Source organism: Sus scrofa, chromosome 15, assembly GCF_054392235.1.
Source record: "Sus scrofa isolate SSC_HxYL_T2T_F1_AM1 chromosome 15, Sscrofa_HxYL_maternal_Yorkshire_Landrace_v2.0, whole genome shotgun sequence".
Classification (NCBI taxonomy): domain Eukaryota; kingdom Metazoa; phylum Chordata; class Mammalia; order Artiodactyla; family Suidae; genus Sus; species Sus scrofa.
This window is the reverse complement of record NC_139397.1, coordinates 146,760,051-146,786,129: the sequence shown is the minus strand read 5'-3', so window position 1 is coordinate 146,786,129 and position 26,079 is coordinate 146,760,051. Positions and strand designations below refer to the sequence as shown.

Below are 26,079 nucleotides of genomic sequence, written 5' to 3'. Positions count from 1 at the left end.
ACTTGTTCCTATCACCGTCATCACCATTTTTAAGGAACAGCAGACCTGGGGAGGAGAACCTACGGCTCCTGAGGGTCTGGGCAGTCGAACAAGTGGTCGCATTTCCTGCAGTGGGAAACAGAAGGATGGGGGAACCACTAGCTGAGAGCGAGAGGGACTGTTCTGGGTCTAGAAAGAATAGTTGGAAAAACCCATCAGGCAGGGAGGTGTTTTTGAGAAAAGTGTTTCCAAAAATTTCCCCAAAATGCGCTCCACTAAGCTATCACCAAAAAGGATTTGGTGGTGAAGTCAGTGTGGGAACAGGCTTCCTCCCCCAAGCCTTCTCTGAGACCTTAACAATGAATTTCCAGTGAGGATACGGGGGTGCAAGATGTGCCAGATTTATTTCACAACAGAACCCCTTTTCCACAGAGCATCTAGCAAAGGGTTTCATGAAACATACTTTGGGAATTAAACCCTCCAGTTGGGTATAATGGTATATGGGCACACGGACCATGAAAACGGAAACGAGAGTACTTTGTGAACATTCAAGCAACGGCAGGCAGCTGCTGGACATTTTGGAAAAAGGAGAATCCATTTTTTTAACCATGGTTCTGAAACAGTATATCACATTTTCTCTGAACCACCCTCGTGCCAGCCTCTCCAGATCCACCAGCTATGCAATCCCATCATCACATACATTAAACCTACTTTTATTTTTTGTTCTAAAATGTGCTTTTCTCTCAGTCCAGGACCTCCGCCTTTTCTTTAAAACAAACAAACCCCAACAAAACACCACCACACGCACACATACACACACACCACCCTCCAACCAGGTGAAAATCCCCGGCGATTCGTCTATAACAAATATTGACACAAGGGGGGAAAAAAGCAAGTTGAAATGTATTAGAATCAGAACCTGTACAAAAAAAAAAAAAAAATTAAAATATAACCTGAAACCGTTCAAGTTCAGAAAGGCCAGTCAAGTCCTTTTCTCTTGCCAGGAGATCGCCATCATCAGAGGGCTCTGGGTCACCAGCCGGGGAGGGAGGGAAGCCAGAAACAGAAGCAGCAACAGATCCTTCACCAGAGAGGGGCCTGGACGCCGCCATCCCCACCGCAGATGCAGCCGGGAGGGATGGACGATCCCGGGAGAGCAAGTGCTGGCAGACAGGTCCGGGGGGCAGCCGGGGCCTTCACACCAAGACCCCAAGACCCGTCTGAGGAGTCAGAGGCAGCAGGAGGAGCGGCCAGGAGAGAACACCGAGCCGGAAGAAGCTTCTGCCTCCCGGCACACCCACAGCACCCTCCACCGGTGCTCAGATACCAGAGGTTAGTCAGCCCGGGGCTCCCAACTAGTGAGAGACTGGAGCTGGGCTTAAGAGGCTGAAAACCCGCAGGTTTAGTAAACACAGCCCAGCATCACATCCCTCCATGGCCTGATCGGAGCTGCCAGCAAAGGATAAGGCAGGAGAGGGAAAACAAGCATTCTGATACCCGGCTAGAGCGCACCTGCACCTGGGTGGGAACTGCGGGGCACGGGGCTGGAGAAGGCACGCCCCTCACGCACAGAGGGGCCTCCTTCGCGGTCATCCCCGTGGGCCAGCAAAGCTGCTTCGGCTTATGAGCAGCCTGACAAAACGACATGAAGCCAAAGAAAAACTGGGAGGGAGACAAGCCCTTAGACAGAGACAAGAACCTCCTGGAGGGGAGCTGGGCAGTGTCTGGCCCTGTTGGGGTGGCATCCGTGGAGCCCCTGAGTCTGAAGGGAGCAACTGGGGAAGGAGGAGTGGGTGAGGGGAGGGAGTTAACGGTTCTTCTGGAACAGTACCAATGTGGGGGAGGCGCTGGTGAGGGGACAGGCAGGTCTGGAACTCACGGAAGGTAGAGAGGGGAGGAAACAGGCCCTCGGCGTCCCCCTGCCACCTGACCCAGGCCTGGTGAGTGCCAGCTGCCCCCGCCGGCCCTAGTGGCGGCTGGAGACCAGACCTTTCACTTTGGACATCTTCTTAGTGGGCTGCCTCTGCTCGGCGTGCGGGGGACACTCTCGTTCAGCTAGCTGCTGCTCCATCTCCTGCGCGGAAGAGGACGCCGTGGCTTTGAGTGTCTTCTTGATGTTGGTAACCTGCAGCGAGACACAGATCAGTGTGCTCAGCTTGCTAAGTGCCAGAAACCCGCCGTAACTCGTTCTCGATGTAACAGGGGCCACTCGGGGAAGAAGCCAGACTCCTCTGAAAGAAATCTGAGATTATCTTCAGAAACCTAGATGAGGAGAAACAAGCAGGGGCGCCTCATGGAAGACACATGGAAATGGGTTGAGCAAAAAAAGGGGAATTATTGCTTTCTTGGTTGAAAACTAGGAATAAGCCAAGGGGTCATGGTTACATACCTCTTCCAGGTCTGCTAGAATGGTAACTGTTCAGTTTTGTTATTTGGTTTTGTTATTTCTGTGAAAGGCTAAAAGGAGAGAAGATTCTTCGGCAGGTTTGCGATGGGGCTGATTTCATTGAGAGGGAAGGCTCTTACAGCTAATACTCACCAGAATATAGCTGCTCTTATAAGATTCTGGGGGGGAAACATCCAGTTCTCCCCTCTGAGAACAAGCAATCTTGTTTAAGGACAAATAAAGAAAAAAATCCAAGTTCCCGTCGTGGTTCAGCAGGTTTGATCCTGGCCTCACTCAGTGGGTTAAGGATCTGGTGTTGCCGTGAGCTGTGGTGTGGGTTGCAGATGCGGCTCAGATCCTGCATTGCTGTGGCTGTGGTGTAGGCCGGCAGCTGCAGCTCCGACTAGACCTCTAGCCTGGGAACCTCCATGTGCAGTGGGTGTGGCCCTAAAAGCCTAAAAGCCAAAAAGCCAAAAATCCAAAAAAAAAAAAAAAAATCAACTCAGCTGAGAAAATGACTAAAAAAGTTAGTACAGGAGTTCCTGTCGTGGCGCAGTGGTTAACGAATCCGACTAGGAACCATGAGGTTGCGGGTTCGGTCCCTGGCCTTGCTCAGTGGGTTAACGATCCGGCGTTGCCGTGAGCTGTGGTGTAGGTTGCAGACGCGGCTCGGATCCAGCGTTGCTGTGGCTCTGGCATAGGCCGGTGGCTACAGCTCCGATTCAACCCCTAGCCTGGGAACCTCCATATGCCGCGGGAGCGGCCCAAGAGATAGCAACAACAACAACAACAACAACAAAAAAAAAGACAAAAGACAAAAAGACAAAAAAAAAAAAAAAAAAAGTTAGTACAGGAGTTCCCACTGGGTCTGAGCAAGTTATGGACCTGACACAGTCTCCATGAGGATACAGGTTCGATCCCTGGCCTTGCTCAGTGGGCTAAGGATCCAGCACTGAGGTAAGCTATGGCATAGGTCGTGGATGCAGCTCTGATCCAGTGTTGCTGCGGCTGTGGCGTAGACCCCAGCTGCAGCTCTGATTCAACCCTGGCCCAGGAACTTCCCTATGCCACAGGCAGGTGTGGCTGTAAAAAGAAGAAACAGGGGGAAAAAAGGACAGAATTATAGCTTTGTTCATGGTAGATTAGTTTTTTTTTTGTTTGTTTGTTTTTTTGTTGTTGTTGTTGTTGTTATTTCTTGGGCCGCTCCCGCGGCATATGGAGGTTCCTAGGCTAGGGGTCGAATCGGAGCTGTGGCCACCGGCCTACGCCAGAGCCACAGCAACGCGGGATCCGAGCCGCGTCTGCAACCTACACCACAGCTCATGGCAACGCCGGATCGTTAACCCACTGAGCAAGGGCAGGGACCGAACCCGCAACCTCATGGTTCCTAGTCGGATTCGTTAACCACTGCGCCACGACGGGAACTCCGGTAGATTAGTTTTTAAGGTCCACAAATATTTAGTGAGTGCCTTCTACGTGCCTCAGCTGGGGGACCATCAGCATCGTACACATGGTGGCCCAGATCACGCCTCTGAACAGAAGGTCTGATGAGGCTCGGGGCTTCGACCATGCTGCCGCTCTTCTCATACTTGTCCCCTCCAGATTTCCTACAAGCTTATTAAGTTAGTAGTAACTGGTGGTTTCCTCCAATTTCCTTCTGTCAAACTTGATCAAATCTTTACTGCCACCTGGTGGCAGCATCCAGGGCAGCCATAACTGTGTTTTCAAGAGTGGGCCCCTGAGAGCAAATCCAGGGACTCTCTCTTGTTTAATAACCACAATTTGAGAAGCCCAGCTGGGCCTCAACATTAGCCAGTGCCTTCTTTCATCAGATGCCATTTATCATGGAAAGAAACTTCACCCAAACAAAATTCTGGAACTAACAGCATTCATTTTTGCAAACAATCATAATCCAAGCCCACCACCTACCACCCGATTAGCCAGTCCAGGCAATGTGGCAGCCAGTGGTGATCAGGCTGCTCTGGGCTACCCTCCAGGTTAAAGACAGTCTGCTTCTCACACAGGCTATCCCAGGTCAGGTGGGTGTGTTTTGCCTCCAAGCCTCATTTGCTTCCAGGGTTAGATTTACAGGGAAGAGTCAGTGAAGAGAAGAGCGAGGTCAGCCCTTCCTACTTTGCTCAGACATCAATCCCAGCTCAGAGGAGAGACCACAATATTCAAGGGGGGATTACACAGCTTACTAGAGAAGCAGCGGGCTTACTTTCCTAATTTTATCTGTCCTTAGCTAATGCTAATTAAATACAGTTCACACATCTTTAGCTAGAAGTAGGGTTAAAATTAACAGTACATGGAACATTCACGGAGTTAAGTATGTGTATGTATGTAAGAATGTGTGTGTATCTGAAATAAATTTACTCTAGTTCATGAAAAGCAGAGCTCAGCAGTCCACTGACTCTTACAGGGTGAAACATATAACAATCATTTGAGCACTTATTATGTGTTAGGCATGGGACAATGAATTGGTCCCCCAAAGACTAGGCTTTATTTTCAGTAAGACACAGGTTATTTTCAAGGAGTACACGTCACAGAGGAGGGGAAATCTCCAAATTTCACCGATTCCCCTTTGGAAAGGCTGTTCCTCAGCTGCAACTCTGGGTCCCCTTCTGCCACACTTTTGGACACCTAACTTATAAAATTCATTAAGTACCATTAACGCTTCAAGCTCCTTCATGCTAGAAAAGGATTTTCAATGCTAAAATTAAGATTTTTTTTTTTTTTTTTTTGGTCTTTTTGCCTTTTCTACAGCCGCTTCTGTGGCACATGGGGGTTCCTAGGCTAGGAGTCAAATCAGAGCTGTAGCCGCTGGCCTACGCCAGAGCCATAGCAACTCAGGATCCGAGCCATGTCTGTGACCTACACCATAGCTCACGGCAACACTGGATCCTTAACCCACTGAGCAAGGCCAGGGATTGAACCCACAACCTCATGGTTCCTAGTCGGATTCATTAACCACTGAGCCACAACGGGAACTCTTCAATGCTAAAATTCTGATCTTGACTTGTGGTTACCAAGAGGGAGGGAGAGGAAGTGGGATGGACTGGGTGTCTGGGGTTAACGGATGCAAACTATTGAATTTGGAGTGGACAAGCAGTGAGATCCTGCCGTATAGCACAGGGAACTGTATCTAGTCACTTGGGATGGAACATGATGGAGGATAATGTGAGAAAAAGAATGTGTATCTATGTATGACTGCGTCACTTTGCTGTACAGCAGAAATTGACAGAACACAGTAAATCAACTATAACGGGAAAAGGAAAATCATAAAATAAATAAATAAATAAAATTAAAATAAAATTCTGAACTTAAGGGCTCCAAACAAATTAGGAAATGGCTTCACAGGTGTCCAGGCTACAGGACCACAAATGCCCACTCACTCAAAGCCTGGTGCCTGCGTCTCTCCCGGAGGCTAAAAGTGTCCTGAACAGCCAGGCGTCTACCACCACAATCACACACCTTCATCTTCTCTTGCATTTCATCCACCGAATTCCATCTCTTTCTCCCTTTTTTTAGCATGAGACACATGCATTGTAAAAGGTGACAACACACATGTGCAGAGGAGAAAATGAACGTGGGCACGCACCATGCAGCTGAAGCAGAGCAGGGTCCGGGCCCTGAGCCCCACGTGCCCCTGCCCAAGTGCACCCCTCCCTCTGCCCCGCCCGGGAACCACCAACCCGCCATCATCTCTAAGACTCATCCCCAAACTCATTTCTTCTGCTCTGCAGCTGCACAGTCCACGACTACTGAGGAATTACAACGTTCTCTGCCTTCCAAGCCGGTGACCAGGGATCAGGAGAGAGACGAAGGGCTGGGGGAGCTACTGCCGCTACCCCGCGTGTCACCCAGTGCCTGTGTGTGGACTGCTGCGTCGACACCACGGTTCACAAGGCAGAGGAACAGATGGGGATACCCTCGAGCAGGGCCGGACGCCCCCTTCCTTACCTCTGCCTCTACCTGCTGCTGAGTCCGGCTGTGGTTCTCCTTGTACTGGTTGGCTCTCAGAACTTGCTGCTCGATGCCCAGCAGGACCGCTTCACAGCCATCACACCTATAAAGGAGGTAACCAGCCCTGAGCCGCAGAAAGGCCTGGGGGCTCTCCTCTGGCCTCCCCAATCTCCCTCCCGACTCCTCAGAGACTTCCTGTGACACTCCGTCTGCCAGGGCTCTTGCTCCCTCAAGCCTTCGGAAAGACGGGCGTTTCTGAATGCATGCCACAGGGCCTGTGGAAACACACACGGGGCATGCGGAGTGGTTTCTTAGAACACAGCTCTCACTGCCAGCCTCTGCATCCCCTGGGGAGGCTGGACAGGATGCGCGTGTAAACAACTAGGAGAGACTCACAGGTGCACTGATTAGTTAGCTCTCTCAACAGAAAACATTATTTTCCAACATCCTATTTTGGAGATTGCCCTTCTTCTCAGAAGTGTGTTACTTCCTGACTGCCATTCCCCTCGTGTCATTTTCCCCACCTTTTATTTTGAAAACTGTAAAAACCTAAAAAAAAAAGGTGAAAGAATAGTACAATAAATACCCACATAACCTCCACTTTAGAATCAATGGTTATGAACATTTTGCTGTATTTCTGGTACCATTCCACAGGCCAACTTTGTTTCAAATCTAACTCCAACGCCTAAAGACAAGTAGTGAAAATGTGTGCTAGTACACATGCAGGGCAGGGGTCAGGATGGAAGCTAGAGGTGGGGGTGAGAACTGTGTCAGTCGTCTCAGAGACGGAATGAGACGAGCAACATTAGTAAGACTGGAAGCCTAGATTATATCCAACAGACTGTTTTCATGGTCGGGGTATTTTCTAAGTTTATTTCCCATGATTCCGACGTATCAGCTTGACAATATTTCAAAAGCTCCTGCTTGTGTCGGATGCTGTAAAAGGGTGGCGTCCGGAGTCATACTTGGGACAGAACTGGGGGTAAAGTGTGGGGAGCACACGCCCTGGGGTCCAAGAGCTGGAATGAGGGGACCTCGGGGGTCTTTGGACGCCTGGAGGGTCTAAGCTGGGCCGTACACCCTGGGATACATGTTCTTGAGGCTAAGCTAGAGTCAGCCTGTTTTAAAGCAAACCATTTCCCTGCCCCTCTGCAGAAAGTCTGCCTGCCCTGTTTCATGACCTCCAAAGGCCATGTGTCCGCCTGGGAACCCACTCTCCTCATCTCCAAGCAGACTCTAACCCTGGCCCTCCTGCACCACTCCGCGAAAAGCCCTTCCCCGACTAAGCCCATCTGGCTTTCTAAGCCCCAAATCATTTGAGTAACTCCAAAAAAATCCTTGTAGCATGTGCTGCAGCGATTGCAAATTCCACTGAAATAGAGTACATACAGGACTTCCCGCTGTGATGCACTGGAAACAAATCCGACCAGTATCCATGAGGATGCGGGTTCAATCCCTGGCCTCACTCAGTGGGTGGGGGATCTGGCATTGCCGTGAGCTGCGGTGTAGGTCACAGACGCAGCTCGGATCCCGAGGTGCTGTGTGCAGCTGTGGCGTAGGCCGGCAGCTACAACTCCAAGTCGACCGCTAGCCTGGGAACTTCCACATGCTGTGGGTGCAGCCCTAAAAAGCAAAAAATAAAATAAAAGAGTACATACAAATGTCCCACTTCTTTTTATTCGTTTTAGAATACAGTTATCAAATATTCTGTGTGTGTGTCTGTGTAAATACCCTTCACATTGTTTTACAAACACTAAGCAATGTTACTAATGCTGAACACGGGTTCTCTTTTCCCAAGAATCTGACCAACATAAACTTCCTGAGCTTAAGCTCTGAGGGTAAGTTTGCAAAGCACAGGCTCATTGTCACATGGTGAGGCTTCAGAGACTCCACCTGCCAACCCTAGGCATTTTATGGCCTGCTAAAGAGCCCCCCAACAGCAAAGGACAAGGACTATTTTACAACCAAGACACTAGGAAGCCGGAAATGATTCCTGCTGTCACACAGCTGTAGTCACAAAGGTAGCCCAGCTCTCTAGCTTACTGTCCCAAGGCCCTTACGTAGCTGCAGGTGGTAACTGAGGACCGCATCTCCCCAAACAAAGGCACAAAGGGCAGGCCAGATACCCCCTTCCTAAAGAAGGGGGCACTTCCTCTCTGAGCCTCACCATTCATGCAAGGTCTTGACAATATTATTAATATCTTTCTTTCGGATGTCACGGCCAATGCAGAAATCCACTTCCAGCAGCTGGTTTCGCTGGTCCAGCTTGCCCTGGATGATATCCGTGTAGACAGCCTCGATGATGAGGTCTTCCAGTTCCCGGAGGTTCCGCATCTCCAGGTCCCTCAGCAGCACGGAGTAGGGAATACACTGCAGATAAGGCCATGTGACACTTACAAAAGCCAGTGGCAAACATAAAGAAAATGCAAGTATTACCCAGATAGCCAACAGCTGCCTCGGAGCTCGGGGAAATGCAGTCTAGTGGTAGCTATTAACATCTACGGCCACAAGGGACGGATAAATGAGCAGAGACCTGCAGCAACTAGGAATTCGTTCTCCTCCATCCCCAGCCTCCTGGACTGGGCCCAGCTCCCAGCTCGCGTGCTCTGAAGCATCCTCAGAGATCTTAAGGACTCTTCCCGAGGAGAAAGGGAAATAATCAGTATATGGCACTCTGCTGCCTTCTGGAAGATTGCAGAATTTGCATAAAATGCCAAATCATCATAAACTACAAACAATTTCAGGCACCAGAGACACTGGCTGCTTGCCCAGTAGAGCACAATTTAAAAAACTTAGAGGCAGGAGTTCCCATCATGGCTCAGCAGTTAACAAACCTGACTAGTACTCATGAGGACACGGGTTTGATCCCTGGCCTTGCTCAGTGGGTTAAGGATCCAGTGTTGTGGTGAGCTGTGCTGTAGGTTGCAGACACGGCTTGGATCCTGTGTTGCTGTGGCTGTGGTATAGGCCAACGAGTTCAGCTCTGATTCGACCCCTAGCCTGGAACCTCCGTATGCCATGGGGGCGGCCCTAAATAAATAAATAAAAATAAAAAACTTAGAGGCTAACACATCCACCTACAGGTGGCCGGTGGGTACTGCCCGCTCAGAGGTCACCCTGAAATTGACATTTGTTTTCTCTGTCTCCTACAGCCAATGTCAATTTCCTAACAGCAGCCTATACCGGGCTGCAGCAACATTCTGCATGACTCCAAGACAACTGGATATCTAAATATCCAGTTTTTCTGCAAATCCTCTGACCTATCATTATTAGTTTGAAAAGTAACCCAGCAATCAAGTCTGCAGGAATAGAGAAGAGGAAGATGTATGCAGAGAAGAAAGCAAACATACCTAGAGGGATTTTCTATGACTAAAGGTCTGGAACCCTGTGGTAGCACATGGACCTACAATGACAGGCTGCAGAAAGGAGGGGGAAAGTCTCTCCTGCTCTTTGCTACGCTTGAGAAATCCACGATCAGGACCAAAAAAAGTTCAGGTCCTCACTTCCTAACAAAACAGGCCTCCCCCCGAAATGCTAATAAGAATCAGAAATTTGTGATTAGAGCAGGTAAAACAATTTCAGCAAGTGAAACAGCAATCCAAAAACCAACACACATCTCGCAGGCTCAATCACAGAGCAGAGATGCAAAAAGCAAACTTTTTCAAGGCACAGCCCCACAAAAACTTAGACATTTAGGCTGGGATGGGGCAGAAAGCCAAAATCAACTAGAAATTAATCAAACCCGGATCTTCTTTGTTAACGGCTATGAGCATCTGGCTGCATGTCTTCTAAATCGAGTGGGGCAAAGAACTCAGAGACACGGTGGAGTGGTATCTTACAGAAGGTTAGGGTCAGAATTAGCAATATAAGGCAAAATTTTCAATTAGTATAATTAACCTTAAAAATCCCTAGAGGAAGGAAGCTTATTAAAAATCTACCTCAGAGCCCCCTTCGTGGCTCAGCAGTTAACGAACCTGACTAGGATCCATGAGGGTTCGATCCCTGGCCTCACTCAGTGGGTTAAGGAGCCAGCGTTGCTGTGAGCTGTGGTGCAGGTCAGACTCAGGTTGGATCCCACATGGCTGTGGCTGTGGTGTAGGTCAGCAGCTACAGCTCTGATTCTACCCCTGGCCCGGGAACTTCCATACGCCACAGATACAGCTGTAAAAAGCAAAAAAAAAAAAAAAAGTGGGTGTAACACAGCAGGTTCTTCCTCCAATGCTGGCACAGTTCACTATGCACTGAGCAACTGCTGAAGTGGTTCACTTGCCTTGAGATGCTGTGCTGTTTGAAAAATCTGTACCTTGAAACAGCAACCTCCTTGAAGCATGGCAAAAGGCTCACACCACGTCGGGTGCCATGGCATGCCACCACAAAGACCTGCTGATTCACAGCCCCTCCTGGGCATGCTTCTCCTAAATGGCATGGTGACTAACTGTCTACACTCTTTTAACTGTTATCTCTGTCTCGTTTGTCCTCTGCCAGGCAAACTTTACACATTCATGATGCAACTCTACTGTGTGTAGCCGGGAGTTCCCACACGGATGCCAACGAGACACCTGCCTCGAGGTGAGGAGGGAGACAGGAAAGAGTTCAGGCCGTACCTTCATCCTCGATGCCAAGCTCACGATGGTAAGGTGTTTCAGCTTGTTCTGCTGAGCTGTGCTCAGTTCTGGCAGGCTCTCCTTGTTGGCTGCTCAGTCCCACCCACCAAAAAATCAAGACACAACATTAAATTAGGATTTCTTTGTGGAAGAAGTGTACCAACTTCCCACATCAAACCGACTACTGCATCACTGCAGGACTGCATTCATGCGTTAGGTAAATATTCCATGCTCCAGTTTCCCTGTCTCCTCTGAAAGACCACATGCTTCCAAAAAAGAAAAACTGAATCTCTACACACCAGAAGTTTAGTTTCCTGAGAAACCAGGCACGAATGCACAAAATGATATGACAATTATCCTAACGGAATACTATCTGTGCCCTCTGTGACATTCAGTCAAGTTCAGCATGTCTTCACTGAGCATCTGTTATGAGCAACGCACTGTCTTAAATGACTCCAGGGGAATCAAGGTAAAGAAAATGGGCCTGTCAGGGCTGCTGCACTGCACAACTCCAGGAGCAGCAACTACCACCCAGAGTTGTGCAACTCAATGGCCCTGGGCTTGTCCTCAGTCTTACCATCAGATGTTTCAACAGCTACAAATGCAAGACAGAACCACCAGAAGAAAGCTACCAACTGTCCAGAAGACAGCAAGAGGGGGAGAGGGAGAGGCAGAAAGGGAAAAAGAGAGAGCGGGAGAGAAAGAGAGAGAGAGCGTGCAAGTGAGCCTAATCACACCTGCGAGGTACCGGAGAGGAAAAGAAAGAAAGGGGGGTGTGAGGTGATCCTTGAAGGACGGGCACCATGAGCAGTAACAGTAATGATGACAGAAATGGCAGCAGCTGCAGGTAAGGCACAGCAAGGCTTACTCAGTGTAAGTGCACACACAGATCCACACGTACACACACACATCCAGTCTGTCCTCAAAACAGCCCCACAAGACAGAGTCCAGATGTCTTCAATTCCTTATTCATAATCCTGGATTCCAAAACGATGAATCCAAACTGATTTTTCTTTCTAGAGCAGGGTGCTGAACTCAACTGGAGGCATTTCCTGACCTAAATTGAGTTGAGGAATGTCATGGAATACCTTTTTATCCCACTTGTTGTGAAAAGTCATTTGTTTTGCTGTAAAACTATGACTGTGTTTAGCTACCAGTGGTATCTCTCAAGGGTGTTACATAAAAAAGTAGATGCAGTGGAATTCCTGCTGTGGCTCAGCAGTTAACAAATCTGACTAGCATCCATGAGGACGCAGGTTCCATCCCTGGCCTTGCTCAGTGGGTTAAAGGAGCCGGCGTTGCCGTGAGCTGTGGTGTAGATTGCAAGACATGGCTCAGATCCTGTGTTGCTGTGGCTGTGGCGTAGGCCGGTGGCTACAGGTTGGATTTGACCCCTAGCCTGGGAATTTCCATATGCTGCAGGTGCAGCCCTAAAAAGACAAAAAAAATAAAAATAAAAATAAAAATAAAGCAAAGGTCAGAAAAAGCTGGCAGGTGGCAAACTGTCCAGTCTGACATAGCACAGAGTAAGGAGAAGTGACCAAGAGAAGGAAAGTGAGGAAGAGGGGGAAGTCAGGGATACAGCGGGGAAGACCCTGAGTCACACCACAAAGTAAACTGCCAGGCCCATGTCACACCACTAAAATAAACTAGGGAAGCCAGACACAAATGCCCTGAGTGGAAGGTAAGTTAGTGTTTGGACATGTATGCACCTCATTTCTGATATTTAAGACTCTAATTTACAATGGCTCAAATGATCTACAAAAGAGAAGGGGTGAAGTACATGATGGAATATTAGACGAAAGAACATCAAAAATGACTGTGAAGACTTCAAACACAGATAAATGCCTATGACGTAAGTGAAAAAAGCAAGATATAAAACTGTACATAGTCTCATCACACCTACGTATCAGAAATCACAAGCACGAAGAGAAGTCCAGCACCATAACGCTAACAGTAGTTTGATGGTGGTACGACCATGAGTGACTTTTGTCCCCTATTTTAAAACTTTCTTTAGGGAGTGGCGCAGTGGTTAACGAATCCGACTAGGAACCATGAGGTTGTGGGTTCGGTCCCTGCCCTTGCTCAGTGGGTTAACGATTTGGCATTGCCGTGAGCTGTGGTGTGGGTCGCAGACGTGGCTCAGATCCTGCGTTGCTGTGGCTCTGGCGTAGGCTGGCAGCTACAGTTCCGATTACACCCCTAGCCTGGGAACCTCCATATGCCGCAGGAACGGCCCAAGAAATGGCAAAAAAAGACAAAAAAAAAAAAAAAAAAAAAAAAAAAAAAAACTTTCTTTAATATGGTGATGGTATTTACATAACATTTTAAATGCTTAACTACTTTACGAGTGAGTATTCTGACGTTTCACGACCCTCCTAGTGTTCTACAAACACTAGTCCCCAAGAATCTCCTCTGGAAAATAAACAAGGGGTATATTTATGGAGGAGCATACCCATAGCCCCACTTTACCACTGGGAAATAAAAGGTGGGACGGGAAAGTCCCCACGTGAGATCACCTACAGAGCACAGTAAAATGGGTTCGGGTAAAGCTCCCACGCCCTGTTTGGTATCCCAGACCTCGGCGATCCTTGTGAAGGCAACACATCCAAACAGAGCAACATAGAAAGTCTTTGGAGGATCTTAACCAACTCACCTATGTAATCTGGGTATGTTCCATAGGCAAACAGATTCAGCAACTGCAAATAAGCAGCATTAGCTCCTTCTGCAAGCTGGGGAGGGAAAAAAAAAAAAAAAAAAACAGTTCACAGACCTTACTGTCTACCAATCACTGCAGCTGCGTTCAAGCAGAGGGCAGATGATCACGGGCCACAGTCTGTACTGCTGTACAAAGTTAAGGCCGGCTCCACATTTCAGGACTGCATGTAGACTGTGAATGCTGGAGACGATCAGCATAAGGTGTGACAGAAGAGCCGGGGCAGGACAGAACACCAGCATCAGTCAGCCCCAAGGACAAATTTTCATTAACATGACTTATTCCTCACTAATGCTAGCAGGGAAGAGCCATTCACAGAAGGAAAATGAAAGAGACACTGTTCTGCCAGGAACTGCTCTGCTCTGCAACCAGTTACTGCAGCTGGGCGTTTCCCTTACAAACATGTACCCATTATCTTCCATTCACCACACTCAGTGAAGCCGAATCAGGAAACCCAAGCGGTGCGCTGTGCACATCAATAATCTTACTACTCAATTTTAACCATCTTTTTTAAAAAAAAAAAAACAACAACTTTTTTTTTGGCCCCACTTGTGGCATGTGAAAGTTCTCAGGCCAGAGATGGAACCCGAGCCACAGCAGTGACAATACTAGATCCTTAACCTACCGTGCCACAAGAGAACTCCTTAGCCATTTAAAAAAATTTTTTTTATTTAATTTTGTCTTTTGTCTTTTTAGGGCTGCGCCTGCAGCAAATGGAGGTTCCCAGGCTAGGGGTTAAATTGGAGCTGTAGCTGCCGGCCTACACCACAGCCACAGCAACGTGGAATCCAAGTTGTGTCTGCAACCTACACTACAGCTGCCAGCAACACCAGATCCTTAACCCACTGATTGAGGTCAGGGATCAAACCTGTGTCCTCATGGATACTAGTTGGGTTCGTTAACCACTGAGCCACAACAGGAACTCCCTTAATCATCTTTTTAAAAAGTTCCCAAAACTGCATCTGAAATTTCAGACCACTGAAAGGCAACTGGCTTATTTTCAGGTCACATATGGAAAAAACAAACTGTGGGAAGATGAAGGTGATTTGCTAAGCACTCCAGGGATGACTCTGGCATCCTAGACACAGATCTACCTTCTCAGATGACCAAAAACTTCCTGAGGTACTGAATCAGAAGTGGAAGAGACGCGGAGTTCTCTTGTGGCACAGTAGGCTAAGGATCTGGTGTTGTCACTGCAGCCACTCAGGTCACTCCTGTGGCACAGGTTCCAACCCTGGCTGGGGAACTTCTGCATGTCAAAGACGCAGCCAAAAAAAGGAGTAGAAGAGGAGTTCCCGTAGTGGCACAGCGGAAATGAATCTGACTAGGAACCGTGAGGTTGCAGGTTCGATCCCTGACCTCATTCAGTGGGTTAAGGATCTGGCGTTGCCGTGAGCTGTGGTGTAGGTCACAGACGTGGCTCGGATCTCGTGTTGCTATGGCTGTGGCGTAGGCTGGCAGCAACAGCTCCAATTAGACCCCTAGCCTGGGAACCTCCTATGCTGCAGGTGCAGCCCTAAAAAGACAAAAGATACACACACAAAAGGGAGTGGAAGAGACCATATAATCGAGCCCCCACTTTTCAGACAGAGAATTACAAAACTACCATAAAACACTATTTCCTCTAGAGAAGACATTCCAAAGTTTCTCCCACTGGTCTACATCAAAAAGATCTTTCTGGCTTTAATTTTTATCCATCTCCTCTTACACAAACTTCCATGTAAAACAACTATTTGGCATATTCACTCTGACTTTTCCTGAACCTGAAGGTCGTCTCTTCTTTTGAAAAATGATATATCAAGCCATGAAAGACATGGAGGAGATTTAAATGCACTATTACCAAGTAAAAAAAGCCAATCTGAAAAGGCTACATATCTATAATTCCAACTACATGACATTCTGGAAAAGTCAAAACTACTAAGACAGTAAAAAGATCAGTGGTTGCCAGGGATTAGAGGGGAGCAAAGGATGAATGAGTAGAACACAGAGGATTTTTAAAAAAGTGGAAAACTGTATAATACTGTACTGGTGGATATATGCCATTATCCATGTGCCCAAACCCAGAAACTGTACAACACCAAGCCTGAACCCTATTGTAAACGATGGTCTTTGGGCGACAATGACGTGCCACGCAGTTCCACCCTGGTGGGGGGTACTGAAAATGGGGCAGGCTATGCATGTTTAAAAGCAGGGGGTATATGCGAACTCTCTGTACCCTCCTCTCAACTTTGCTGTCAATCTAAAACTGCTCAAAAAATAAAATCTCTTTAAAAAAAAAAAAACACAAGAAAAAGAACTGCTTTCTTAAATTTTCCTCACAGGATGCCTTTTCTATCGCTGGTAAATTAAATTTTTACTGAAAGCCTACTGTGCATCGGGCTACATAATAAACTCTAGGGAAACAAGGGTGACCCACAGAGCTTACAGTCCAGCAAGCCAGCCTAACATTAAATAAAAATTCACAATTAAAAAATAAGTGGGTCTTATTTACAACTGCTGCAGAGAGAGGAAACAACGCCACGTCCACACATCTGCCATGAATGATCATGGGCAACTGCTCAACTTTCCTGATCGAGAGGAATAAGCAAATGAAGAGCAGCAAGTCCAGTAACCTGAAGACCCACAACTCCTTCTGCTACCACGAGCTGATCCACGGCAAGGCTGTGGGCGTGGAGCTGGCAGCCAGTGGCGAAAGTGTCCTAACAGTCCTGAAGCAAAGACGGGCCAACAAAAGCCAGCCCCCTCCTGTGTGTGGACCACCATCAACGAGAAGGCCCTGGGGGACCCTCAGCAGCATCGTGCACATGACCCATACGAACAAGTACTGCCCAGATCTGCATGTGGTGGCTAATGGCAGAGCTGGTACTATCCTGGGCAGCCAGAAATAAGCTGTGATAGTGGAGAGGAAGCCAACCAACCCACCCCACCAAGAGCTCCTCAGCACAACCCCCAAAGTAATAAAGATGTCGCCGGATTTTTCAATCAACATAAGTATCAATCAGTAAACATAAAAGTATCCAAAGTGGGAGGCAGAGGTTGAAAAGTATAGGTTGCTTTACATTCTCTGTCCCACTTGGTTAATCTTCACCAGATCTTCTCATTTTTAATGCCCGACAATCAAAAGTGCTACCCAAGGTTTTAATAACAAGCAAAGAAGTAAACAAAGCAAAAAGGACTACTTACCAGCTTTTCATATCACATCTTTTTTGCACATTTACTTTAGCACAACACTGCCCTTTTCACAACAATATATCCTTTATTTGTGCCCGTCTCCTATTCAATAGCAATCATTTTCTGCCATGTATGTACCCAACCAATCTTCATTGTCTGTATTTGCACTGGAGGTTTTTTGTCCCCAAGAATGACTGAAACTACCGTTGTTAACTTATACTCTACTCTTCTAATTTATCCAGTTCAATTGGCTTTTCTCCATCTTTCAAATTATCAGCAATCCAGTCTAAAAAATGTACCCCAAATTCAGACTGAAAATATTGAAGGAGCCCAGGACATCACCCTCACTCTCTTCTCCTGCCCCATCAACTCCCATCCCTCCCTCAACAGGGCACCTCACAGTCCACAAGGCTTCAGCACTCAAATGCCTTGGACACGTGGAGAATCACATCACAGGAAGGTTTAGAACAAAGAAGAAAGAGAACTTTTTTGGAAACTTCTCTTACCTCCTGCACATTGGCCAGCTCCAGCAGTTCTCCAAAGACATATACTCCAGGAGCCTCTAAAACTTGGCTTATGAGAGCAGTGAGGGCTGAGCCACTGGTACCTTTGGCGAGTAAAATAAACTGTTCCAGGAGGTTACTTGAGGGTTTCTGTTCACCAGCCATTCTCTGGCCTTGAGATCTGTCCAAAAACAAAGTGTTTCAGTAATTCTTCCTTCTCCTTTGCAAAATGTATGCTGGTTTATTGCTAGATCAGAGATCAGAATACTTTTATAGTATTTCAACAAAAAACAAAAAACGTTCCTGAATCCAGATCTCACTTTGTGAGATGCGTAGTGTTCAACTTGGAGTTAAAGAAATTTTTGTCCTGGAACTCCCTATAGTGGCTCAGTGAGTTAAGGATCCAGCACTGTCATTGCTGAGACTCCAGTGGCTGCTGTGGCGAGGGTTTGATCCCTGGCCCCAGAACTTCCACAGGCCATAGACATGGCCAAATAATAATAATAATAAAGAGATTTTGTCCTTACTCTGAGGTTTGAAACTCACTTAGTAAAAGTAATTTCATCACCAACTTGCACTTTCCCAAAGGCAGTACCTTCCTTCCAAGTCGTTAAACCTAACCAAGACCAAACACAGAGTCTCACCACTTGCTGTGTATATGGAAGTTCCCCGGTCAGGGACTGAAGCCGAGCCACAGCTGCACCCTATACCACAGCTGCAGTAATGCCAGATCCTTTAACCCACTGCACCGGGCCTCAAACCCTCACCCCCACAGTGACCCAAGCCACTGCAGCTGGATTCTTAAGCCACTGCTCCACAGTGGGAACTCCTCCACCTCATTGTTAGACTCTAGTTAAAAAGCAGAGAATCTTGGCCATACACAGGCAGTCAGATGTAAGTAAAAGGAATCAGTTACAGCTTCTAGTGTGTCAGTAGAATCCCACCTTCAGCCAGATACAGATAAGGAAAGACCCCAAAAGCAGTCTAGAAAGATGGCCCATTTAATCAAAGTCATTCAAGCGTGGCAAAAGGGGGGGGGAGGGGGAAATCATCTTGAAAGATGAGCAGCAACATATTCCAACTAAGGAAGTACACTCATACATGCGGTGTACGTCCACAAGGAAAAACCTTTTATTTGGCCTCCTAGTGATGTGTGACATTTCACCAACCCAACTTCAGAATTTGCATGAAACCTCAAGAAAACAACAAAAACATGTGAGAAAACAATGAAGATGTAGTACTGCCATCCTGAAGACATGAAGACAGGCAAGTCCCTCAATTGTATAATCTCCTTACTACAAGTTGAGTGTGTGTGAACTCACGCACTGCACACTACTCTACAGGAGTCCAGCATAAGCTAAGATTACTCCTCCAAGAATGATATGCACTGGGCAGTGTGACAAAATGAAGAAGTATAATTGAGGGAAGAAGAGAATAAATCAAAGAAGGATAGTTTGGTGCAAGAGAAACCAAGTTTTCCTTCGGAGGCAGGCACAGAGAGCTGCAGCCCTTTCACAGTATTGCAGAAACAAGTATGCCGTTTCACCCAGGGTTACCTAGGAAGGTCTTGTCAGAAACAGAAAAAAATGAAGTGCGAAAGAGAATAAAGGTTGCTAAGGCCAGGGAAAATTGGAGGAAGAGGGTAGGAGAGAGATGATGGTTAAGAGAGGAGAAACAAAAACCTCCTTTCCAAGCGGACACGTGTGAAGACATTGAATGATAGGGCCTGGGGATGGAGAAAGGGTAAAAAATGGACAGAAACTTCTGTCCCTCAAAACAATTTCGGCCTAAGAAGCAAAGCCAGTGGGGGCAATGAGTGAGGTAAGGAGGAGCTGATAAATGCTTTCTTCCAAAGTGGGAGGGCCCGAGGAGGGAGCTAGGAACTCACGGGGAAGAATTCCCGTCGTGAGGGGCGCTATTTTGACGGACGGCAGAGCGGCAAAGAGGCAGCCTTTGGGGGTGACGAACCGAGAGCAGCCGCGGTGCAGATGCTGAGAGTCGCGGCCTGGGGTGGGCTTCAGGGTGGGTGGTGTGTTCCAGGCAGGGCCGTGGGTGCAGAGTGAGGAGCCGCCCGGCGCGCTCCCCGGAGCGGGGGCGGGGCGGCGTGGCCGCGGGCTTTGCCCACGGCTGGCGCTCAGCCTGACAGCCCAGACAAGCCTGGAGCGCAGGTCCCCGCCCTCTCACCGGCCCCTACCTGTCCTCGCCGCCTCTCCGTCCTCTCGGTCGCTGGCGTGGCCTCCCGGCGCCTGCCCGCAGGTTGTCAAGCGTCCATGATCGGCCCGGCGTCCGACGCTTTTCTGCCTCCGCCGACCCGTTGCCCTTACGGCTCCCCCGGAAGCCTCCCGCCGCTGCACTCGAGTTCCGCCCACACCAGGTTCCCCCTGCCGCGTTGGCGGCCTCAGACCTCCAGGGCGGCCCAGAACAGGGAAATGGGGCTGTAGCCCAGGATAGGGTGGGGGTCCTGGGGAGAGAGGCATGCAGCCCAGGCAGTTATGGAGCCCAAACCATCACCATCACCCTCCTGGGCCATAAATCTCTTTGGCCAAGTTTACCCCTCACAATCTCCCTATGGTGACTGTGGCTACCGCCGCGGTACAGAAACATTATTAAGCCTAGTAACAACCACCGTTTACTGAGCGTTTTTCCATGTGCCAAGTGCTGTTCGTTGTTTCACTGAATTCTCTTAACTCTATGGCCTGTAATATTATTCCCATTTTTCGGGTGAGATAACTAAACCTAAAAATCCAAATGCCAGTAAGTGCCAAAGTCAGCTTTGAAACTCCGGCTACCTGAAGCCAAAGACCATGTCCCTCACTTCTATTCAGGACATATTTTAAAATAAGCAAAAGATGGGTTGAGTCAACAACGGTTCTGTGACCATAATGATATTCCTTGCATTGCATCTGGTACTTACCAACTTCCCTGGAAGATGGCTAAGAATGTCATATAACTGAACGCTTAAGCTGGTTCCTTTAAAGTATATACCAAAGATTTTCGGGTCTTGAAGATGAGAAAAAGAGCCCTATTTACCTTTTGTGCATTCAGAATGCAGAAATCAGATGAGGCAAAGGAGCCTAGCACCAACCCCCTAGCAGCCTCACCTGCAGCATGTGGAATCCTAGGCAGGGACTGAACCTGCGCCACTGCAATGACCCAAGCTGCTGCAGTGAGAAAGCTGGCTCCTTAACCCGAAGCGACAAGGGAGAACTTCAACTCATTCATTTATTTTTTAAAATTCTTCAGTACATATTATGTCCTAGAAGTTTATACGAAGATAAGACAAAGTTCTTGCCCTCAAAAAGCTTCACTGTATTAAGTGCTATGAAAGAGAACAACAACGCTTTGGAAGCATAGAAGAGAATGTGTTGGTAAAGAGAAAGCTGGCACCTTACAGGCAAAAGGAGGAATAAAGGGGGCAAAGTTCCTACCTTGGAGAACTGGAAGCTCCTGGGAAGGACAGGGCTATGACAGGTGGTGCCACAGGCACCCCAGGGGTTCAGATAAGGCTCTCCTGTCTCTGCCCTGGGGACAGGTTATTTAAGGCAGCCTCTTGGAGGAAATGAGGCTTGCGTTGAGCCTGGAAGAATGAATAAGCACATCAGAAAGAGTATAAGCCATGTAAAAGAATTTTTATTTTATCTCAAGGACACTGGGGAGCCATTTCGGGGGTTTAAGCTGTGGAGAGGTCTGAATAATTGCCATTTTGGACACTAGCTGCTATAGGAATGGATTAGATGGGGAGAGAACTGGAGGATGGGAAACCCTTGAGGGGACTGATAAATTCCAGTTAAAAGACTGTGAGATCTTGACCAAAGAGAATGGTCCTTGTTGGAGACATTTAGACCATAGAATCTATCAGACCTGGCGACCATCTGAATGCAGGGAAAGGAAGCTATTGCCCTGGATTCTGGCTGGGGAGGCCAGAGCTGTCTGGAGGAGGTGTTAGGTGAACAGGGCTGCAGAGAAGGGGCAAATTTGATGGTAGGAGGACAACTAAGTTCTGTTTAATTATAAATATTCCAGCTGTGCCTCCGCCTCCTCCACAATCATGTCCAGATGCCAAGGCTACAGTTAAAGTCCCTCTCAGTATGCCTCTTTCCTACCTTTCCAGCTTTGTCTTGCTCTACCCTAATTAGAGCCCAAACTCCACGCCTCCCAAGAGGACTTACATCTTCCCTCTCTGACCCCAGGGCCTAGGCTCAAGCTTGCTCTCTTTTTTGCAATGCTCTTCCCTCATATTTGTCTGCGAAAATTCCACCCACCAGGAAGTTCTGTGGTGGTGCCTCGGGTTAAGGATCCAGTGTTGTCACTGCTGCGGCTTGGGTCACTGCTGTAGCTTGGCTTTGATCTCTGGCCAGGAACTTCTGCATGCTGCAGGCGAGGCCAAAGAAAGAAAGAAAAAAAAATCCACCAACCAGAGAGGCAAAGATTTCTTATACAATGCAAAAAGCACTAATCATAAAAAGGAAACACTGAACTATGGCACTACATTAAAATTAAGAATTTCTCTTTATGAAAAAACACCAGTACAGGAGGTCCCGTCATGGCTCAATGGTTAATGAATCCGACTGGGAACCATGGGGTGGCGGGTTCGATCCCTGACCTTGCTCAGTGGGTCAAGGATCTGGCATTGCTGTGAGCTGTGGTGTATGTCGCAGACGCAGCTCAGATCTGGTGTGGCTGTGGCTGTGGTGTAGGCTAGCGGCTATAGCTCCGATTCGACCCCTAGCCTGGGAACCTCCATATGCTGCGGGAGCAGCCCAAGAAATGGCAAAAAGACAAAAACAAAAACAAAAAAACCCACACACACCAGTACAAGTCTAAAGAGATAAGCCACAAACTTGGAAAAGATATTTGTAAAGCATGTATCAGACAAAGAACTCCATATCCAGACTATATTAAGAGCCACAAATTGGGAGTTCCCGCTGTGGCACAGCAGAAACGAATCCGACTAGGAACCATGAGGTTGCGGGTTCGATCCCTGGCCTCACTCAGTGGGTTAAGGATCAGGCATTGCTGTGAGCTGTGGTGTAGGTCGCAGACGCAGCTCGGATCTGGTGTGCTGTAGGCTAGCGGCTATAGCTCCGATTCAACCCTTAGCCTGGGAACCTCCATATGCCTCAGGTGTGGCCCTAAAAAGACCAAAAAAAAAAAAAAAAAACCCTACAAATTAATAAGAGGAGAATCAGCCCAATGTAAAAACTGGGCAAAAGACATATGAAAAAGTGCTCGACACCAAAGACAATGCATATAAAAATTAGAATAAGATAACCACATTTAGCCAAAATAGTTAAACATTTTTAAATTGACACCACCCTGTATTGTCAAGGATAAGCATCAACTAGAACACTCTTGTGTTGCTAGTGAAGGTGAAAACTGGTACAAATACTTTAGAAAACTGGCAATATCTACTATTGCTGATCATACGCCCTCCACGCAAGCCCTCTTGTAGACACAAGGGCAGGGGTCCACAAAAAGAAACAAACAAGAACGTTCACTGCAGCTTTGTTACTAAAAGCCGAAAACTGGTAACTGAAAATCTAAATGCCCAGGAACAGCAGAGTAGATAAATAGTGCTGCATACATACAATGGACTACTATTCAGCAATTTGTTAAAAACAAGCTATGACTACATACAACATGAATGCATCTCACAAAAATATCGATGAATGCAAAAAGTCAGACTCAAACTGTATGATTACATTTAAATGAAATTCGAGAATAGGCAAAAGTGATCTGTCAGAAAAGACGTAGATGAGGATGCAGTATTGACTGAGAAGGGAAATACAGGAGATGCTGGAAATATTCTATACCCTGATTGGGGGGAGGATAATACATATGCATGTGGAAAAAACTGTTTTCTTGCTATATATGTTATCCTCATGAACAAAAAAATGTACAGATAAAAAAATTTAACCTAGAAAAAATTCCTATCCCTGCCACTGGGGCCTCTAGAGCATTCTAACCGTCCTTTCTTTTGTGCATTTATCACAGCCCGTCTTGAATTTCAGGGGAGCCTATTTCCCTAACTAGATGGTTATCTTCTGCTAGCAGTGATCATGTCTTTCACTTTCTACCAGCAGAGAGCCTGGCCAATAATGAAAACTGAAAAAGCTGTTTGTTAAATTACATGGAAGGAAAAATTGGATGAGTTCCCAGGTGGGTAAAAGGGAGACAGGAGGAGGGACGTAGGCCTAGGAAAAGAGACAGCAGATCTCCAAGGAAACCTTAGCTTACACTACAATTTTGCCTAGTTTCTGAAATCACATTAAATGTCACCTTGAATAACAAAGAATAAATAAAACACCAGGTCTTATCTGGACTGGGGATAAACAAACGTTATCCTCCTTCACTTGTAGGAAATCCACCAAATAAATGCTTACCTAAGGTCGAGTGAAGAAAAACACACAACCTAAAAGTTGTGAGTTATGTTTTATTTCCGGCAGGGGTGCGATGGGGTGGGGGGACTTATTGAGGACTATAGCCTGGGAGACAGCCCCTCAGATAGCTTTGAGGAACTGCTCCAAAGAGATATGGGAGGAGCCAGGATACACAGTTTTTTCCCGAAAAAAAAATGAACATTTAGTCGAACACAAAAGAGCACTGCCAATCACAAAAACTAGACATCTCGGATGAATGATTAATGCTTTTCTATGAATGGGAAGAAGCAAGAGTCTGGGCTCATTGAAATTATTCCTTAGATATGCATCTTAACTATGTAGGGCAAGTATCCTGTTTTCCTCCATGTATCCTGAATTCACCTCTGAGCCCATCTTCCGGGGTGGCTTCAGTGGCCAGTGGCTTGATAGTGGGTAACATTCATTGTTTACTGAAATGGCAGGCAACATTTTTTATTCCCACTAACCTCTGGGTGTTTCAACCTGAGTGGGAAAACTTCACCAAGGAGAATATTAAGATAGCATAGCCATGCTGCTAAAAATATCACCACCCTAGTGTAGAGCAAAGAGCCCAGACTACAGTAGACTTAAGAGCCCAATCCTAACTCTGCCCCAACTTGCTGTAACCTGTGAACAATCTTTTTGCCTCTTTGGGCCTCGGTTTCTTCATATGTAAAACAGGGGCTGGATTAGCAAATTCTCCTAAGCCTAACTGTATTGATATTCTGAGTTCACAATCCATATCTCTTCCAGTCCAACGCAGGAGCACAGCAGAGACCTCTACAAAACACGTAAAAGGCGCCCCAGGCCAACGAGCAAGCCTGATTTCAACGAGTCATTTTGTTATATTAGCTTTCATGGTTTAATCAGTGTTTTGGGGTTTGTTGTTTCAGGCTTACCATGATTTGCAGGAGATTTCTGAGTTCCATGTAAATACAAGTTGTCTCTCTGTGGGCTGTCATCTTCTTTTGAGGTTGAAGAGGATCTTCCCAAAGAGTTTCAAGTCTCGGGATTCAGAAACCACCAAGCCTACAGGCAGATGTATGAATTTGCGCACACTGCGCGGCACACTGGAATCTAAGTTACAGAGGACTAGGGTGCAGGGAATGCTGGGATTTGCAGTCCCTGGGCTTTTTGTTGCGTGCTGGGATATGTGGTCCCTCGGACAACCCCCTAGAATGCTGGGAAGTGTAGTCTCCGCCACATCGCACAGGGCAGCCTGCCGTCATCTCAGAGCCCTACTGTCCCCAGCCGCAGGAGCAAGCCCCTGGAGCCTCTGCCGATCTGAAGCCAACCCTCCTCTGAGGCAAACTCTAGGCAACCACACCGAATGAAAAAATCTGTCCTACGGGACTTTCCGGGATGGGCCCTTCCCATTGACGCTCTTCGTCCCCCTGCGAAGCCGCTGAGTGTTTCTATTGGTTGATCAAGATGCCAATCGCCAAGACGGGCTTTCCATTGGCTTCCGGGCGGGCGCTCCGCGGCCAGGGGGAAGGAGAAGGGATCAGGAGTGGGAGCTGAGGGGAGGGAGAGGCGGGTCCGGGTCTGGTCGCAGCCGCTGCTCGCCCGAGGTGTCCAGGCCGGCTCGGTCCTCGGCTCCTGGGCACCATCTGCGAGGCTCCGCCGGGCCAGCGAGGGAGAGCCGCAGGCGGCGGCCGCCGCATCATGTCAGCCAAGGACGAGCGGGCCAAGGAGATCCTGAGGGGCTTCAAACTGTATCCACCCGGGAGCGGGGCGGGGCCGGGAGGACTTGGGAGGCGGCCGCTCGCTGAGGAGACCGGCCGGGGGCGGGGGCCGCACCAGGTGGGCACCCGGGAGGGGGCGGTGGGAAGGGAGGGAAGGAAAGGCGTCCCGGGTCCCCGGCGGGACGGGGCGCAGAAGGCGCGGAGAGGGACGTCCGGAGGGAGGGAGGGAGGGGACGTTGACGGGAGCCCCGGGGTTAGAGGCGAGGAGCCCCGGAATTGAGCTTAGAGAGGCGCAGGGCGTCGGAAACGGGTGTCGGGAAGGCGCGCTTGGGTCCGAGAAGAGAGGCCGGGAAGGAGCTGCGGCCCGCAGGCAAGGGCCGAGGGGGCGCGGTGGGCTGGCCTCGAAGCCCAGCTGCCTCTTTGGCGGGAAGCCCACCCGGGCAGCAGGGAAAAGTGACTTGGAGCGAGTGACCTTGTGTGGGACAAATGCAGAAGCGGGTATCGAACTGTCTCGGGTTCTCCCATCCCATCCCACCCCACCCCACCCCCCGCGGCTTGTTTCCACAACTTCTCTTCCTCACTTGTGGCTCCTTCCAGGGCTGGAGAGGCAGGTGCGGCGGGAGAAGTCTGAGATGGACCTCATCTTAACTCTGTCTCGGCCCTTGGAGGCA

At 48.2% G+C, this 26,079-nt stretch overlaps 1 protein-coding gene and 1 long non-coding RNA gene across 7 annotated transcripts in view; one reads left to right on the top strand and one right to left on the bottom strand.

The window, feature by feature from the left end:
• Window positions 1-364: 364 nt before the first annotated feature.
• LOC106506400 (COP9 signalosome complex subunit 7b) lies at window positions 365-24,831 on the bottom strand. 6 transcript variants are annotated; one of them, XR_002339490.2, is made up of 7 exons: window positions 24,623-24,831; window positions 17,329-17,506; window positions 13,592-13,667; window positions 10,936-11,024; window positions 8,499-8,701; window positions 6,329-6,434; window positions 365-2,104 (listed from the first exon to the last, which is right to left on the bottom strand). It is a non-coding gene; the product is annotated as a COP9 signalosome complex subunit 7b (long non-coding RNA). The 6 variants fall into 6 exon arrangements; XR_014830236.1 differs by lacking the exon at window positions 24,623-24,831 and adding an exon at window positions 19,510-19,623; XR_014830234.1 differs by lacking the exon at window positions 24,623-24,831 and adding an exon at window positions 19,520-19,623 and having other exon boundaries at window positions 6,329-6,606.
• A 394-nt stretch (window positions 24,832-25,225) lies between these two features.
• PDE6D (phosphodiesterase 6D) overlaps window positions 25,226-26,079 on the top strand; it is a 50,518-nt gene continuing 49,664 nt past the window's right edge. The window contains exon 1 of the mRNA XM_003483755.5: window positions 25,226-25,438. Coding sequence (XP_003483803.1) covers window positions 25,389-25,438 — 50 coding nt within the window. The 5' untranslated portion in view covers window positions 25,226-25,388. The remainder of the gene's footprint in view (window positions 25,439-26,079) is intronic.